Source organism: Melanostigma gelatinosum (assembly GCF_949748355.1).
Source record: "Melanostigma gelatinosum genome assembly, chromosome: 5".
NCBI classification, from domain to species: Eukaryota; Metazoa; Chordata; class Actinopteri; order Perciformes; family Zoarcidae; genus Melanostigma; species Melanostigma gelatinosum.
Genome location: NC_136638.1, coordinates 26578924 through 26596672, shown reverse-complemented (window position 1 = coordinate 26596672; position 17749 = coordinate 26578924). Strand labels below are relative to the sequence as shown.

General features: G+C 46.4%; 1 protein-coding gene across 1 annotated transcript; it reads right to left on the bottom strand.

The window, feature by feature from the left end:
- Positions 1-3298: 3298 nt before the first annotated feature.
- Positions 3299-17529, bottom strand: arhgef37 (Rho guanine nucleotide exchange factor (GEF) 37). The gene is made up of 14 exons (XM_079268102.1): positions 17448-17529; positions 15421-15917; positions 14221-14350; positions 13292-13439; positions 12982-13181; positions 12702-12832; positions 11653-11757; positions 11136-11249; positions 10743-10912; positions 9347-9494; positions 9116-9244; positions 7262-7457; positions 6374-6543; positions 3299-3565 (listed from the first exon to the last, which is right to left on the bottom strand). Exons 2-14 carry the CDS (start codon positions 15904-15906, stop codon positions 3347-3349), a joined length of 2346 nt encoding a protein of 781 aa, XP_079124228.1. The 5' UTR covers positions 15907-15917; positions 17448-17529; the 3' UTR covers positions 3299-3346.
- Between the last annotated feature and the right edge of the window lie 220 nt (positions 17530-17749).

Here is a 17749-nt window from a genome sequence, read left to right as displayed (position 1 = left end):
AGAAAAAAAAGCACATGTGAACTGAACAACATGAACAGAATGTACAGCTCTTATACTGACAAAGGTAAAGTACGCAAGCACTTCTCAGTCACACTGACCACACAGGCTCTCACTCAGGTCTGCTGCTCCCTCTAGTGGTGGGCGGTTCACCTACATGTCAATGGGATAACCCACCTTTGCTTCGTGCTCTCGCTCATGTTTGAATGGCTCTCAATGTTTTGAAAGTTTTCTCAGGGAAAAATAAAAATGATAGATTCTAAATTGAAGGGAGCATCGAAAAGCAGCTTCTCCCAGTTCGTTTGTCATTAATGAGGATTACAATTAAATACCAGACAGCTGGAATAGAGTGCTGCAGGTAATGAGTCCTAAAAACCCAGCGTCGAGTCAGCATTTTAGCACTTCTGGTTCCCTCGTCTCGAAGTCGTGTTTTTTTTTAAAAATGTGTTTTTGGCTAGTGCCCGAAATAAGGTGTGTGGTGAACTCAAGATAAAGAGATTTAAACGTTTTGTTCTATGACATCAAATACGTCAGATATTACCCCTCCGGTGAATTCTAAGTGTCTTAAAAAAGGCGGTCACTTCAAAGTGTCTGAATGAGACGACGAAACGTCCTCGCGGGAACACTCGTGGTGTAAATCTTTTAAAGCCTAACTTTAGCTGATTGTGTTCACGCTCCAAGAATCATAAAAGTGGTGAATTATCTTAATAAACAAAACGTGTAAGTATCATAAACGTGTGTTGAGGGTGCTGAGCGCTGAATGCTATTTTTTATCAACATTTAATGGCGGATTGTTCCTTCCGCCCTAAACTGGCCTTCGAAGCGGTGGAAGCAGGTACAACGTGGTCGTGTCGGGGGATTTTCTTTCTCGTCCTTCCTCGCGCTAACCCTGGAGGACATTTGGTATTTTGGTATATCAGTGACATCACACACACACACACACACACACACACACACACACACACCGTCCCTCCCTCTGCTAGCTGAAGCTGCACTGTACACTGGATCCAATCCATGCAGAACACCACACTTTCAGGAAACGTCTTCTGCAGTCAGGCAGACACCGCCGCGTTGGACGGAGAATAAGACAATAAAGGTTATTTACAAATTCACAGATTTAAAAGTCGCTTCATCCTTGAAAGGAGATTCAAATTCTACTCTTAAAGCAGGAAAATGATTATTTGTTTTGACACCGTCTGGCAACTACAATTAATTGGCCGCGTCTTTATCTTAAATACCAATTTAGTGGCTAAACAGGGAAATATTTTCAGATGCCTATTTTGATCTTAGTGGTGTTTGTTATGTTTTGCTGCTTAAGCTCTTCACATTTAATCCATTTTGTTTTGGAATAACGGCGGCATTATTTAGCATGCCGATCATGAACATATAAGGAATCTCTCTTAAAAGTGTTTGAAATCACTTTGACCTCACAAAAGACATGTTTGAGTTGAAATGTTAAATTATAGATTTCATACAAATGTCTAAAAGGATAAAATGATGAAGTGATTTTGGGCAGACGTGCATGTAAACTGAAACTCGACTGCGAGGCCGTAATTCTAGATCCAACATGGTGAGACTGCTGACATGACTGCTGACATCCGGATCTTTTAGCTGTAAATAAATGCAACACATAACAAGCTAATGGAGAAATGGTTGTCTTGGGATGTTGCACTTTAAAAGTTAAATGTATAGAAACAAAATGTTCCTTGAAAGGTACTTTGTTTGAGCACAGAACGTCTCTTGTCATGAAGATCTGTCGACTCTGTGGCAAACCAACAGAAGGAGCTTAAATCCTGCTGTAGCTAAATGTCTCCACAGTCCATCAGACTGGAAGAGATGCCACATCGTCAGGCGCTTGTTAAATACGGAAGAAAGTCGCTTCAGTCCTCGCCTGTACTATTTAAGATCCATCGATCAAAACCTTTCTACGCCCCAAAGAACCCTTACGGAGAGATTCAGTGTCTTACTGCACGAGGAGCTGAGCAGGAAAATGCACCGTGAGACAGGAGGAACCGTTCTCTCACATCCTTTTTCCATCGTCGCTCCGACTCTTTCACATCCCCCCCCCCCCCGTCTCCCCCACTTGGCCCTGGAGACATTTCACAGGTACACAGCGCTCTCATCATCTCAGACTCCATACAATACTGCTCCTACCTCCAGGTGAGGAGACTCCACACACACACAGTTGCTTTTAGCTCGCTAAAACACGGACTAATGAGAACATGCACGCTACCCTTTTCAATCCTTTTTGTCCCGCAGAGGATCATGGGATATCTCTTCTATCAGAGGTCAGCTCTCACCCATGATTGAAGATTGTCCTTCAGCGTCAAGGTGCAGAGCAAGCATCTGTCCAAAGTGCTCATGAGCAAGCACCGTACAGCTAACCAGCACCAGGACTGTCAGCTTCCTTCATTCTTTCCAGTGTTCCACATGTATTTATGTATTCAGCACTCTGTGGGATCATGGGATCAAGCAGAGCCATCTTAAAGCTCGACGTCGAGGTATGAAAGGTACTCCTCGCCCACGAGTGTTTCACAGGTTTACTTTCCACATCGAAACGCCACAACAGTGCAACAGTGTGACGGCCTTCTGTCGCACACGTGCTGGCGTCACACTTCATCGGTGGCTTTCTAGCGTTTGTCATCTTCACTTATACAAACGGATAAAAAGGACGCCGACGTAAACTAATAATGGCGACTTGATAAAAGTCTGACGCGTGCTTCGTCCGCTTCGTCAGCTTCGTCCGCAAGACGACAACTTTTAAAACGCTTGTTATCCGAATGGAGTTTGCGTCGATCAGTGCCGGGCTTTATAAATATGGCAGCGCCGCTACTATTCATACCATAGACAGTCTGTGGTTTATACACAGACACTGAAACACATTTAGGTTTGACCGGTCTCTGTACAGATAGACAATACTAAAATATTTGTTCCTCCATTTAACACTGTCAGTAACAGGAGAATCTCAACGATGCGCTTTTGCGCCATGTATTCACGCAAATATGAAGCAGATTCCACGTCCCGTTATTTGCAGCTCTTTGCGTTTGGTGCGAACACTACAAAGAGCAGGCCGGTAAGCCCTCACTTGTAAACAGTTACCACATTACTTCATTCCATCAAGAGTCTCGGGATAGAAGCTGTTCTGTGCTGCAAAGCCCTTCGAGGCCACTTTGTGATTCTGAGCTACATAATAAATTATTTTGACGACTTTTACTTTCCTTCTGCACAGGAAGTGGGTCGAGCTTAAGTCCGAAGATAAGCGAAAACAATCCAGCCGTCAAACTGAAGAACGATAATGGAGACGGTATGAATCCTCTGTCGCACTCTACGTGCTTCCTTTCCTTCCCTCCTAGCAGTGGGGCTGGTACGTGCCGGGTGGCCCGGCCCCCATAGGCGTGATTGTGAGGTAGTTGGAGGGCACGTAGCCTCTCTTCCCACCTCTCGACTCCACCAGGCTCCACTCAGGGTTCCCTCGTTTGTCGTGGCGCTCCAGGACGCGAACTGGCTCGCCGGCCCGGAGAGAAACTTCGTGGTTTCCTCTCGCTGTGAAGTTATACGCCGCCAGCACCTGGAAGAGAGGGATGACACATATTCCATCAACATTTAAGTAAATGTAAATATCGGATTAATCTCAGAAACCCCAGCATGAAAGGACTCAGTTTGGATCCACAATTAAGGGCGCAAGTAACACAACTCACACAAAACACACCACTTCAAGACATGACGTCAGATACATGCGCACAGGGACAAACGCGAGCACACACACAACCACACATCTTTGTAACATTCTGTGAAAAGGTTAAACCCACGAGTTCTATCTTGACAAATCCCATCACCACACACACACACACGCACACACACCTCCCTAATGAGGCCCGTGTCGGAGTGACAGAGTGCTGCAGCAGCGCTAATAGCCGGGTTTAGCCGGCTGCTCGGTGTCATTAACAAACCCTTTACCTCCGCTCACCTCTCAGCTACGACATTAGCTCTGCCCTGACGGTCTACACCAATCAGCATTTCATGAGCATTTTGCTTTGGCGGAGACGAGGAGGAGAAAGCGAAGTGGCCACGGCCGTCAGCTGCAGGTGAACACTCGCTGCAGCTGTGTGTCTGATGGAAATTAAATAAAGAGTTGAGAGGAGCGCGGTGTAGCTTAACGTTCAGTGTTAATATATGGACACGACAACATGGAGGGGCCACAAACCTGAGAGAGACTTAACCGAGTCTGCCTGCGTGTCTACAGGAGTTCATATTGTTGTTTGTTATAGTCTCTCTGTCACAGAGGAAGTTGCAGTCAAGATGAGTTTGGCACCTCAGTGCGGCTGCTGCTCTTTAAAGGTTGACGGTGATGCATCATCTCTAGTTTCATCAGCCACCAACAAAAGAACGGTATCGATTTTGAAAACTTATATTTTAGAGTGGACGAAGAGCAGAAAGGAGAGAAAAGATGCTTAAAAACATCTGGAACAGTGAAGACTGCCGGTGTGTGTGTGTGTGTTTTGTATACGAGCAGACTCAGGGTCATGAGGGATGAACGTTGGGACACACACACTTAAGTAATACACTCTCGAGTCACCCTAAAGGTGCAATGTGTAAGATCTGGACAGATTTTCAGTTTGAAACATTTACACATGAACCAACATAATCACCAGAATGTGAAGCGGTTAGAGTGTTGACGTTATGTCACAGACGTCCATGTGTTGTGTTGCAGATATCTTCTGAGTATAGCGTGCTAACCAGCTAGCCCCGAGCTAGCCCCGTCCTGTCTTGTAATACCGCTTGTCCCTCTAGAGGTGATAGTGAGTCCGTGTAGCGTCCAGTCTGTCCTCAGTCCGACATGAGAGGACGCAGAAGTAGAGCTGTCCCGAAGGCTCGTCAACAACACGTCCATGGTCCGTGTTTCTTTGTTTGTTTGTTGGATTAAATCCAAACGGGAAAATGAGTCGTCTCGTCGTCTCGTCGTCTCATCGTCTCGTCGCCTCGTCGTCCCGGCGGCTGCTTCGCCGAGAGTAGAGCGTGCAGCCGCTTCGGGAGACGTCGCTACCTTAGATTGTATGGGCCGAGTACTAGAGGTGAGGTGATGGGCCCTATTTCTTTGGAGCAGGTGGCTTTACACAACTAAATGCCTCACCCCAACCTTTACCCTGGCCTAGAGCTAACTCTGTCCTAAACCTGAGGACCAGGTCTGAACCCTCATACAGGCTTTTGAAGAAGTGATCATGTCCTCACTCTGAAGGTCTAAAGCTCAAACCGGTCCTCACAAAGACACATGTACCAGGACGCACACACACACACACACACACACACACGCGATGCCGAACGCATTGCTGCTTTCTCATCCCCTCACCTAAATCTCCCTCCCTCCCGCGTACACACCCACATAAACCATCACAAATGTACAAGCCGCTCACACTCGCATGTACTGCACATGTAAATCATTCCCACAACACACACGCGCACACACACACACACACACACAGCGCGGTATAAATTCACTTCAAGCCTTCACACAGTGACCCATTTACAAGGTTAAGCAGCCAATTACGGACCTTTCCATTAATAACACACACAAATGCCAGTGTGGCCTCTTACAGATATGGGAACACACATGATTACACTCACACATGGCTGACCAGAGGGATTCTCTCTCACATACACACACACACACACACACACACACACACACACACACACATAAACACGAGTCTGGAACGTATCATTAAGATAATGGACACACACACACGCACACACACAGTTTGGAGTCTGATGTCAGATCATTTAGAAACAAGCTGAGGTCCAAGTTACAGCCATAGACTCTAAATGGACCATAACCTGAATGAACATCATGCTGTATTGAAGAAGACTTGAAACTAGAGATTGAGACATAAACTCATGTTTACAATGTTTACTGAGGTAATAAATCAAGAGAGAAGTAGAGTCATTTTCTATAGACTTCTATACAACCAGAGGAGTCGCCCCCTGGTGGACACTAGAGAGAATGCAGCTTTAAGACATGAAGCTTTTCAGTACCAGAGGTTGCCGCTTGTCTAACAAGCAAAGCTAATTATCATGGAAGGCCGTTCAAGTTTACGAGTCTATTTCACTAACGAGGCCATAACATAAGCAGATTGTTACATTAGCAAGACAATGTTAATGTCAAAATATTTCACTTCAATATTTGGGTGGTGTAGTTTTAACATGAACTATGCATCTTGAGTCATTAGGGAGCTTTGCATCAAGATAATTACTTCCTACCTCATTAATATGCAGAGTTAAGCAGCACAGGCAGGAATATGTGTAGTGAGAGTCAAGTTTACGTCATTTAGGTACATTCAATCAATTAATCAATCAATCAACTAATTAATCAGTCAATCACCTGGAAGCAGGGCTGGCTCATGACCGTCAGTGGCCGGCTCTCTGGGGTGTAGGAGTGTCGTCTGATTGCCGTCATGCCCTCGGGCAGCATCAGGTGTGGAGAAGGAGGCGGGTCGTCTGTCGGCTGGTGATAGCGAATCAGCTTCGAGGAAGGAGCGTACCCTCGTCTGCCTGCGTGCAACATACGCAGATAAAAGGTTATTATATATGTCAGGGCTGCAACTCACAATTGTTTTCAGTATCGATTGATCTGCAGATTGTTTCAGGAAGTTAATTCATTATTTGATTTAAAAATATCAGAAAATTCGTAAAAATGGACACTTATCCAGAGCCCAAGCTGACAAGAGAGGATTACGAAATGTTTCATCAATGATCAAAAATGCTGGTTTCATTCTCTACTTTTGTAATATTTAGTCAGCAGCACTTAGAGATCTTAGTATCAATCCTAATTTATATGGAATCTTTTTGAAACGTTAAATCAAACAAAAACAAAACCCTAAAATCTCACGAACAACATCTGATAGTAACAAAAACCAAAAACCAAAACAAAAACTGTTCTTGAAGCCAATTCCATTTTCATAATATGTCCACAAACTAAAATTAGCCACCTATCTGCCAATGTGCCCAGTTTACTCATCAACTAGTACAACTGTACCTGTGTATAGTTGCAGTGACACGTAACCCCCACAAGATGGCGCCAAACAGTCACATTTAGCAAAAGCTGCATTGGAATATTTCTTTCAGCAACATCCGCAGCATCTATTATGCTTTGGTTTCTAGCAGCCACTCATTCAATTAAACTCTGGTTCATGGTTCTTACTCTCAAACTAATTAGTAAAATACCAAAAGGTCTGAACCAGTAACCCAGTAGCACCATGTTGGTTCTTACCTCCTGCGTCGACCAGCCATCTCCGTTTGTCTCCGCGGGTGTCCGCCTCACTGATGACGGCCACCAGCTCTCCACTGGCCAGGTTCAGGTCCAGGTCCCGGCTGCCCACCACCGTCCCCATCACCTGGTAGATCTTCCCAGAGCCGTGCTTATCGGTCAGCTGCTTCAGACGGCGCCGAGACGATGGACTCAGAGGCTGACCGAATAAAAAAACATGAGGAGAAAGAGAATGTGGAGTGAATAGATTCAATATTTAAATAGCCCTGAGAAAGGTGAAGAGGAGGAGAAAGGCCCGAGCAGAGTAGAAAATGGTCAATCTAGTAATGCTCAGCCTCTAACGGAATACAGAAAGCCTCAATTTAGCAGATTTATCTCATTTAACAGATGCTGCTGTTGACCAATTAAAGTCCAGTGTTTTGAGGCCTTCATATTTGTAATTTAAATCCTCTTTTAAATGAGCTCTTTGTTGACATCATGAATAAAACGTCTGAGACAGTTAAAGGCAGCAGGCTGAGTAAAGTCCTCTCAGAGAAACCGTCAAACGTTTCCCGTCGCTGGATACGTGAGTCACAATCGCCTCCTCTGTGACTGATGTGTTGTCGCGAGTGACGTAAAGCTGCAGGTATGACTCGCTGTGATGAAGTGGCACATTCTTCATCTCGTACGACATGTTTGACAGCGATGAGCAGATACTGTGCATCATCTGTCACAAGCTGTTATTCAACTAAACCTCAAAGTGATCACGACACGACTGCAACCTGTCGATTCTGTGGCTTTAAAGAACGTGACTCAGTTGAAGACGTGTAGTCGAGCAGGTGATACAGGTTAAAGACGTGTGTTTAGCTCAATGACATCAAGAAACCAAAGGAGTAATCATGACAGCAATGAAGAAGCCTGTTGAGAGTCACTGTCCTCTCAACAAATACGACACTGCTGCTACTCTAGAGTCGTGCACTCACCTGCTGGTGGTGCGAGATGAGAAGTCAGGGGATCAGGGGATCAGGGTAATTAGGGTTCATCCTCTGGGGACCATGAATGTCTATAATTATTTATGAGGGCAATCTATCTGAGCGCAGGACCGAAGTGTTCCTCGAGCCACAATGCTGGCTTGGCTTAAACTATTTTTGAAGCTTCATTCATAAAAGGTTGGCATTCAAATTCTAAATCAATGTTTGAATGCTCTGCAGGTTTATTTAATCAGTTTGTAAAGACAGTATTTCTGCACAGCTGCAGATAAAGATCAGGCCACACCAATATTACTAGTATTATTATTATACTAGCATTCATAGAGTTCAATTCCAGTGGTAAGGTAAGTATGACGGGTAAGAATATAACGGCAGTTTTGTCTGGTTTTTATTTAAAACAGGAAGCACCACGTGTAGCAGGTAGTATAAATGTAATACGAATGATAAGAATACTCTGTTGTGATCAGTGTAGAGGTAAACAACAGGTGTTAAAAACGTGTAAATGTGGCCTTTCATGCCTGGTACTTTCGCACAGGACGTTGGTGTCTCTTGGGACATTTTGTCCCTCACCTTCTGTGACACCGTTCTATGTTGGAACACGTGTGAATGTTTATCCAACATGTCAATGTCTTTTAAGCAGATAAAAGGTTTGATGCACCTGTTGTTGTATTACGGAGCTCAGGTGTCCAATGACACGTCCTCTAATGCGTTTATCGTGCTCACTGTCGTCTTGACGATATTGTTCTTTTACGGTCCGTCTACCTTTGACTTATAAAACTCGGCCTGGGCTTCAGAGGGTTAATGAGTTAAATTACCCAGCATTCCTGGTCAACAAGCCAACAAAGCACACCTGTGAAACGTCAACTGCCTCAGCTCCATCTGTACCCACCTGGGCGTAGGGAGCGTTGAGCGTGTCCTCCACACTTCGACACAAAGTCTCCAGCCTCCGCGCACCTTCAAGCACAGCACACTCCGCCCACTCCCAGAATGCACTGCGGCTGAGAGAGCTGTGAGAGAGCTGAAGAAAAAAAAAAATGAAAAGCAAAGTTTTTTTCGATGAAACATTTTGAAAAGTCTCATCTTTATCCGTGTGGATAACACATCGTGCGTATGAGATCACCTGCTGGGCGAAGCTCTGGAAGAGCTGCTCCATGTCGGAGGCGAGGTCTTTGTGCAGACAGCTGAACGTCCCCAGCATGCTCCAGATCATCTGCAGCGCCAAGCCATTAAACTGGGGGAGCTCATTGAGGAGCAACGCGTTGATTGTCCTGTGAGGAGAGGAGAGGAGAGGAGAGGAGAGGAGAGGAGAGGAGAGGAGAGGAGAGGAGAGGAGAGCTTTACAGGTAAGGTTAAGTGAGCCACACCCAACATTTGGGATTTAACTGTTGTTTAATCCTTCCATTGATCGGGCTCACCCTCATCTGAACATCAGGGTGTGATCAGATAGACCGTGATCGTTCAAATAGAGCCACTGTCTGACTCGACACGCTGACTCAGAGAAGCCTGGACTTTGTTGGTGGAGAAGTTAAGAGTCAAATAGCTGAAAGCTACAATTAAAGTGGATCAGTCGACTTAAACTGTGTGACAAAACCGGCGGTCGAACTAAAAAAAGATGCTCAAAAATCGGACAAATAAAAAGAACACAAACTCCAAACCACGGTGGAAGTCCAGCCTGTAATTAACAAACTCTCTCTCTACCTCCGTCTCTCTCTCTCTACCTCTGTCTCTCTACCTCTGTCTCTCTACCTCTGTCTCTCTCTCTCTCTCTCTACCTCTACCTCTGTCTCTCTCTCTCTACCTCTGTCTCTCTCTCTCTACCTCCGTCTCTCTCTCTCTCTACCTCTACCTCTGTCTCTCTCTCTCTCTCTCTACCTCTACCTCCGTCTCTCTCTCTACCTCTGTCTCTCTCTCTCTCTCTCTCTCTACCTCTACCTCCGTCTCTCTCTCTACCTCTGTCTCTCTACCTCCGTCTCTCTCTCTCTACCTCTGTCTCTCTCTCTCTACCTCCGTCTCTCTCTCTCTCTCTCTCTCTCTCTCTCTCTCTACCTCTCTCTCTCTCTACCTCCGTCTCTGTCTCTACCTCCGTCTCTGTCTCTACCTCCGTCTCTCTACCTCCGTCTCTACCTATGTGTCTGTCTCTACCTATGTGTCTCTCCCTCTCTCTCTACCTGTCTCTCCCTCTCTCTCTACCTGTCTCTCCCTCTGTCTCTCTCTCTCTCTCTACCTCTGTCTCTACCTATGTGTCTGTCTCTACCTATGTGTCTCTCTCTATCTCTCTACCTGTCTCTCCCTCTCTCTCTACCTCCGTCTCTCCCTCTACGTCTCTCTCTCTCTACCTCTGTCTCTACCTATGTGTCTCTCTCTCTCTCTCTCTACCGCTCTCTCTCTCTCTACCTCTGTCTCTACCTATGTGTCTCTCTCTCTCTCTCTCTCTACCGCTCTCTCTCTCTCTACCGCTCTCTCTCTCTCTACCGCTCTCTCTCTCTCTACCTATGTGTCTCTCTCTCTCTCTCTACCTGTACGTGTTGGCCACATCCTGTTCCTCGTAGCTCAGGTTGGATTTGGCTTCGATCAGCTCGTAGTCGAGCAGCTTGTCCAGCCTTTTCCTGATCAGGTTCCTCGGGCCCACCAGGAGGTCACGGAGGGCACACAGCGGCTTGTGGATCAACGTCCTCATCCTCTTCTCCTGCAATGGTGGTGATGATGATGATGATGATGATGGTTATCGTCAGACAAACGCTGTGCTGGTTAATGCAACTGTCGACTCAGACTAGCAGTGTTTTCTTGAGATACTTTCTGTATGTTTAACTTCAGTGCAAGTAAATATGCAGCACATGTGCTTGTAGTATTTGTTTTACTGAGGTGTTCAAGTAAAAAACATAAGGTATGAGAATGGCAGATAGACTCACAAATGTAGGCAGAATCCACTGTCTGAGAGCGGTCGAGATCTCCTTGTAACAAATCGGGTCCTTCTCTCCGTCCATGTCCAGGTCGAACTCCTCTGTTTTGCAGGACAGAAACCGCTGCACACCAACAAAGAAGAAGGAGGAGGAGGAGCTGTCAGGGTCTCTGTTTGTCAATAATTACAGCAAGAGGACAACAGAAGAACAGGCCTTGGATGAGTAGGAAGATAAAAGAGGATACAGTGCTGATCCTTGTTGGTTGGGAATAGAAAGAGGAAAAAGACCTCGGGGGCCTCTGAGTTTGCACAGTGTGACTCAGGAACACATGGCGACATGTTTAAGAATAAATATCCAGTTATGTTCCACTTCTCTTCTGGTCTTAAGTGACCAGAATGTCTCAGGACGGGCTGCTGCACCCTTCTAAATTTAGCGTAGATCAGAACTGTGGACAGACTCTGGATTGTACCTCATTGTGTGTCAGGCGAGAAGCCTCAGATGAAGTACTATCCACTAGTTAGCCTACCTGTAGGTGGTACAGGTACGTCTCCACGTTCTCAAGGAGCTCCAGGATCCCGTGCTCCAGAACATAGAAGAAACCTTCCAGAACGTCAAACTCCTCGTCCACCAGCTGGAGAAGAACACGCAGGGACACAAACGTTTGTTTGTCTGATCACATCTTCTCAGTCTTTATTTATGAAATACATTGAGGTCAGAATGGCTACCAATGCATACTATTGGTTACTTGTGATGTTGATGTTCAAATATGAATCATTTAAGTGTCAGTTAAACGCTTACATACAGTAAATAAAGACAGAAAATATTCTCCATATGCTTTTTATTTACTTTGGTTGCAAGATGTCAGATTTCTGGATCAGAACGTAGTTTAGGAAGCTACGATTAGATTTTTTTTAATATAATCACTTTTACCAAAGTGCAGTTATGCAACATTGGTACATTTTGTCATGATGATTTCTAGACACATCGCTCATTGACGTTCTCCTTCTGAGCTTTACAACGTTCATCATTAAAATGGGAACGGTGCTACGAATCCATTCTGTCCTCCGAAGCCGAGCAGCTCTAGTTTTATATCACAGAGTTAAAGTAAATAGCTTTCAATGACTGAATAAATGCACAGAAAATCATTTTCCTGCAGTGTGATTCCTTTATACTCTACATACAACACACCTGCAACCTACATACTGTATGAGAAATGTGAAAAATAGATCAAAAGGCAACGTAGGGAAATGCAATCCTGTGAGCAGCTATTAAAGGAGGCCACAGGAGACGTGCGCGGACGCTCCATCAGAGCTGAAAGTGGACTGACGGGTGTAGCAGGCCAGAGCAAACAGCAGCTTCAATAACGGGTCATAGAATACACCGTCCCTGCAGGTAAAGCACAGATTCATCTGTAACCGCTGCACTGCAGCTGGAGGGAGCGTGTCTACTGGAAGATGATCTATTCCTCAGAGGCCTGGGTGAGTTACCTTCAGGCCCGAGCACCATGAAACGTAACAAGGACACTGCAGCAGGGCGGTTGATATTTAAACCGGTGCCATCAAGCTCGTATCCTACCTTGGGTACTATTCCAGTCTCGTGTTTGATGTGCTGGCTGAGCCGCGCGGTCTTCTTGGCGATGCTGTGGGTGTTGAGGCGGTTGATCTTGTCCTTTATGGTCAGCGTTTCTGTCTTCTTGTATTTGTCAGCTGCAATCACAGAAAGAGGGAACGTCAACGTGGAAGAAAGAAACATGCTTTAAAGAAGCACCACTGCTCTCTCCCCGTTGTGCCACATGGGGGATTGAATGCTTGACTTTAGATGTATAATAATCTAGAATACATGAGAGTATTCTCACCAACTTCTCTGAAGCGTTTGTACTCATTGATGCGACAGTTCAGGGCGATGGAGGTGTGAGCGGTCTGCTCCAGCAGTGCGTAGGCTGGGTGGCTTCTGTCCGTGTGTTTCTGGATGGTCTGCAGGAGGAGCGGGTAGCGGGCGATGCGCTGCACCGGCATCACCAGGAAGAAAGTCAGAGAGGTGGCGTTTATTTCGGGCCTGGAGATCGAAATCAACGGCACGTTAGGTCGATTGTTTATATCCGGGTGTAATTTCATCTTTGCAGCCGTGTCAAATATATATACGCGTGAAGCAAACAGAAAACCTACGCAGAGGTCTTGATGACTCCGACGATGTCGTTCCAGAGCGCCTCCTTCTGTTTGTAGCTGTTCTCCAGCACCGTCACCTGGGTGTAGTTGGCCAGGTATTCCCTGTAGGCCACCTCGATGTCTGAGGAGAGGCTGAGGAACGAGTCACCTGTCAGGGAGGCAAAACATACAATCCATGCCGTCAGTGACAGCAGATGAAGAACCACAGACTGTGTGTGACGAACAACACGCCTGTCGTCCACTTCAGTGTCGTCATTGTCATCATGCAGACAAATTGAATCAACAGCCGAGAAACTATCAAACGTTGTTAAATCCTTCACTTTCTCTTCCTTCCTTCCAGATCACTACTTTCTACTTGCACCTGTGTTACAAGGTGCGAAAATGTTTATTTTTCCAATTTTCATATTTTTGGCTTCTGCGCCCTCACATTGACAATATCGCCTACTTATGATGAACATGCGTGTCAGGTTTGATTGTGTCCAGGTTACCTCTGACATATTGGATGTGAATGAAGACTCAAATCAAACTGTATGGAAAACGATTCGTCACAAACGTCCACCTGGGCTCACGGTGAACGGATTAGAATATGGTGGTGAAAGGTCACTGGGACCTCGTCACTCATTATGACAATTTCACACAAATATCTAACAGGATCATGGATGTAAATGACCACTTTGACTGCACCCATCACCACATGCAGAGACCTCATCAGCGTGAACTCGTTTCCCACATGAATGTGAAAACCACCTCCGATAACAAAGACGTGTGACGGTTTTGTGTGTTTCCTGTCAACACGTGTGATCAGAGCAAATGATCTCAGAAGAGAAAACCTCTGTGAAACCAGCAGCTAGCTTACCACCACTTCCTGGGGGAAGGCTGAACATGCTCATGTTGTCAGGAACTAAAGAGTGAAAGAGTGATCTCCTTACAGAGTGTCTTCAGGAAGTGAGGGTCTGCCGGCCGAACCTGCCGCTGGTCCAGCAGGCTGAGGAGTCGACTGGACACGTCCATCACATCGTCGACGTAGAGAAACATGCTGTCCAGGCAGGCTGGAGGAGGCTGTGGTGGACGGGCAGGCAGAAAGAAGGAGACGTGATTAAATATGAAGCTTTTCGACGAGACGCGATCATTTGCCTCTGCAGAAGTAGTGCAACAAATATCCACATTTATTAAATGAAATGTCTATCTTGTGCAACGTGCGATTGTGTGACGCGGAGCTGATGAAGGGCCGTTTTGTTTGTCTCTGTCGTATTCTGATGAGATGCTCGTGGTGGGCACGGCCGGAACGATCCGCACAGAAAACAAACCAGCATCTCTCCCGTCTCACAAAGCCACCATTCACTCACACGTCTACTCTATTCCTCCATCCGTCATGTTGTGCAACTTACAAACCTCCATCTTTAATGTCCATCTCATCAGCTGTTCTTCCATTCACCAGTTCATCTCCCTGAACACGTCATCAGCCCATAGTTCAGCCCTTCCACTCCTTTTTATTCCCGTTTCATTCTCTTTCCCTTCATCTCCCGTTCCCTCGCTTCCTTTTATCATTTTCATGCTCATCCACAGCTCAGTCCTTCCGGCCCATAAAGCCCGATGCCATTATGTTTTACGATTCATTTCATTACCGCCGCGATAATAAATGATTATTTAGCAGTAATAAGCAATACCTCAGACAAGTAATGAAAAGCTAACGCGACAATAAACGTGTTAATTAAAATTGACTGAAGGATCTTTTAATACAACTTGCAGTATCTAACCTGTACGAGCTTTGTGCTCATGTGGTGGTGGATGACAGGACAGACTTCATGCTCTGCTCAGTGGCTGTTTGCTGCTGTATGATTATATGCTATGAGTCCCGTAAATAGAGCCGTTAATACTGTAACGGAGCGCCACAGTAACTTTAAGGCTTTCAAGTTGCTGCCACTTTGAGACGTATAACTTATTATTGAATGAAAGAAAGGTTGTTGAAACGGCCTCTTGGCTAACTAAATAAACCAATAAAATAAAAGTCCTGCACACTATAGATCGCTTGTCGACAGCTGAGAGCACAATCAATGTGAAGACTTCCACTTCGGGCTCTCAAGACTGTTCCATACCGGTGCTGTTCTCCACTGGGCCTGGGTTGGTACCTGTAGTTGCTGCAGGTTGCTCCTGATGGTCACAGTGCTGAGCTGCAGCAGTCGGAGGTAATTCCTCTCGGACTGGACCAGCTCCTCGAGGGCCAGCGTCTGTCTCTGGGCGGCCCTCTCTTCAGCCGCCGCTTCCTCCTCTTCACACTTCTTTCTGGCCTCTTCGGCCTCCGCTGCCAACCGCTCCTCTGACACCGAGCTCTCCTCTGAGAAGCTGTCCTGTGAGGAAAGTCTTACATTTATTTCCTGGGCGGCGGTATTTGTATTCAGAGGTTCGGAGGTCTCGGCCGACGCATGGAGCTCCTCCTCGGCGCTGAACGTCTCGTCTCCGAACTGATCTCTCTCTGCGGCTCCATCGTCGTTCTCCTCCTGGAGCTTCTCCTTCCTCGGGTCTTTGTTGGCTCCGAGGGGCGACAGAGCGGATGAGGCCGGTTCACGGAGAGCCAGTGTGAAGGAGGAGGGCTGAGGCCTCCTGGGGACCTCCATGCTGGAGATCGCTGTCAAAGAGAGAAACACTCTTTAGACGATCTGGGTTTTCATGTTCAAACTCTGCATCTTATTTATAGTCACTATTATGCATCTTTTAAATCCTACGGAAGCATTGTTTGATACTGAGCAGTAAATGGAAGAAGAGGAACCCATTGTTTATTTCCCACTGTGAAGCACACCCGCTGCATGGAGGCCGTCAGCCAGTTGGTGGTTCTCCTCAGTGGGGGGTGGTCTCCTGTAGTTGGGGAGTACCTGCAGGCCTCTCCACACTGACGGGGGGGTCGTTGGCTGGAAACCTGTTCTCCAGCGTGCCAGTGTAGCTCCTCTTAGCTACCTTGATCTCCCTCGTCAGTGTCTTCCTGGCCTGGTTCTACTCCTGTAGGCCTCCTCCTCGGCCCCACGAAGCTGCCCGAGTCTTGCAGTGAACCAGGTTTATTGTTGTTGTATGTGCAGGTTTTAGTCGGCACACACAAACTGTTGTAAATGAGCCGCTTTAGCATCGAACATATCAAGAAAAACACACTTTTAAAAAGTCCAGACAGATTACTGGGACTTAAAGAGACTCCTCAGGTCAGTTGCTTTGTTTGTGCTGTTGACTTCCCACAAACACAGATGGGGGGGGGGGGGGGGGGGTATTGTCACGGACCCTCTGAGCTGGAACGCCACATGTTGGCCCACCGGGAGGCTGGCAGGCTGCTTACAGAGCGACAAATGCTGCCTGGGACAATTAGCCATTACGTGGTTCAGCTGAGCAGCCTTCAGAGTGTGTGTGTGTGTGTGTGTGTGTGTGTGTGTGTGCGTGCGGCGTTGAAGGACGGACTCTAACGACACTTTCATTTCTGACGGTACTCGAGGTTCTTCCATGCATCACGGCCACCTCTTACAATGAGAATCATGAACATGACACTCTTCAAACACTGCAATTTAAAATACCAGAGGTTCAAAGTCCAGCCCTGATAAAAATCAGATCCTGTACAGCTACCTCTGACCATGCTGCAGCTGTTGAAGGCTGATGGACTTTGTAGCGTTGTTCATGTGGTGCTTCTTATAGAAATGCTCTGCACCTTTAACATGTATTCTGTTTTATTATCTGTGTGGCTGGACTGACTGGACTGCGTTGTATTTATTTCATGTTGTTAAAGTCCTTGATTCTGATCTAATCCACAGATTTATCGTCTCCCTCCACCAAAGGCTCGAGGGTTTTAGCAGCATATGGTGCCCCAGAGTTGGGGATAACCACAAGAGCCTCCGTGCCAAACTTCAGTACCAATGGAAATAAATCTGCAGCAATAATCAAAACGACACTAAAAGCTGGCATCGAACACCTGCTTGCTCAGATTGCTCCTCAATTAAATCTGAATTGTGCGTGCTCTAAACTTTTAGTCAAAGTTCTGGACATAATCTAACAATTTAGATCTTTGTATTAAATATTTGCAGAACCACAACCGCAGCAAACTCTCCCCGTCCCGACGACGGCGTTGTGCATCACGGTGACAGAGTATCGTGACAACATTTCCATGAGCTCAGGCTATCGTTACCTTGTGCAGAACCCTGGATTCAGCTGTGGTGGACCTCGATCTCCCTCTCTCTCTCTCTGTGTCCGTGTTGTTGTGCTCTGTCCCAACTCAAGTAGAAATCTGCTGCAGAGGAGACGCTGCTGCATACACACACACACACACACACACACACGGGTGTAACTTTCTCCACTGACTCACACACAGCAGGCTGCTGCTGAGCCTCATGTGGCACGAGTGTGTGAGTGTATATTCAGGAGAGTGTGTGCGTGTGAGAGAGGAAAACACAGCGTATAAGTGTGTGAGGACAGGGGGGGGATGGGAGT

Coding starts and splice junctions, on each gene's coding strand:
- arhgef37 (XM_079268102.1), bottom strand. CDS start 15,906: ATGGAGGTCCCCAGGAGGCCTCAGCCCTCCTCCTTCACACTGGCTCTC. Junction 13,440..14,220: donor TCACTTCCTGAAGACACTCT/GTAAGGAGATCA, acceptor CCTCCCTGACAG/GTGACTCGTTCCTCAGCCTC. Junction 6,544..7,261: donor ATGGCTGGTCGACGCAGGAG/GTAAGAACCAAC, acceptor TGTTGCACGCAG/GCAGACGAGGGTACGCTCCT.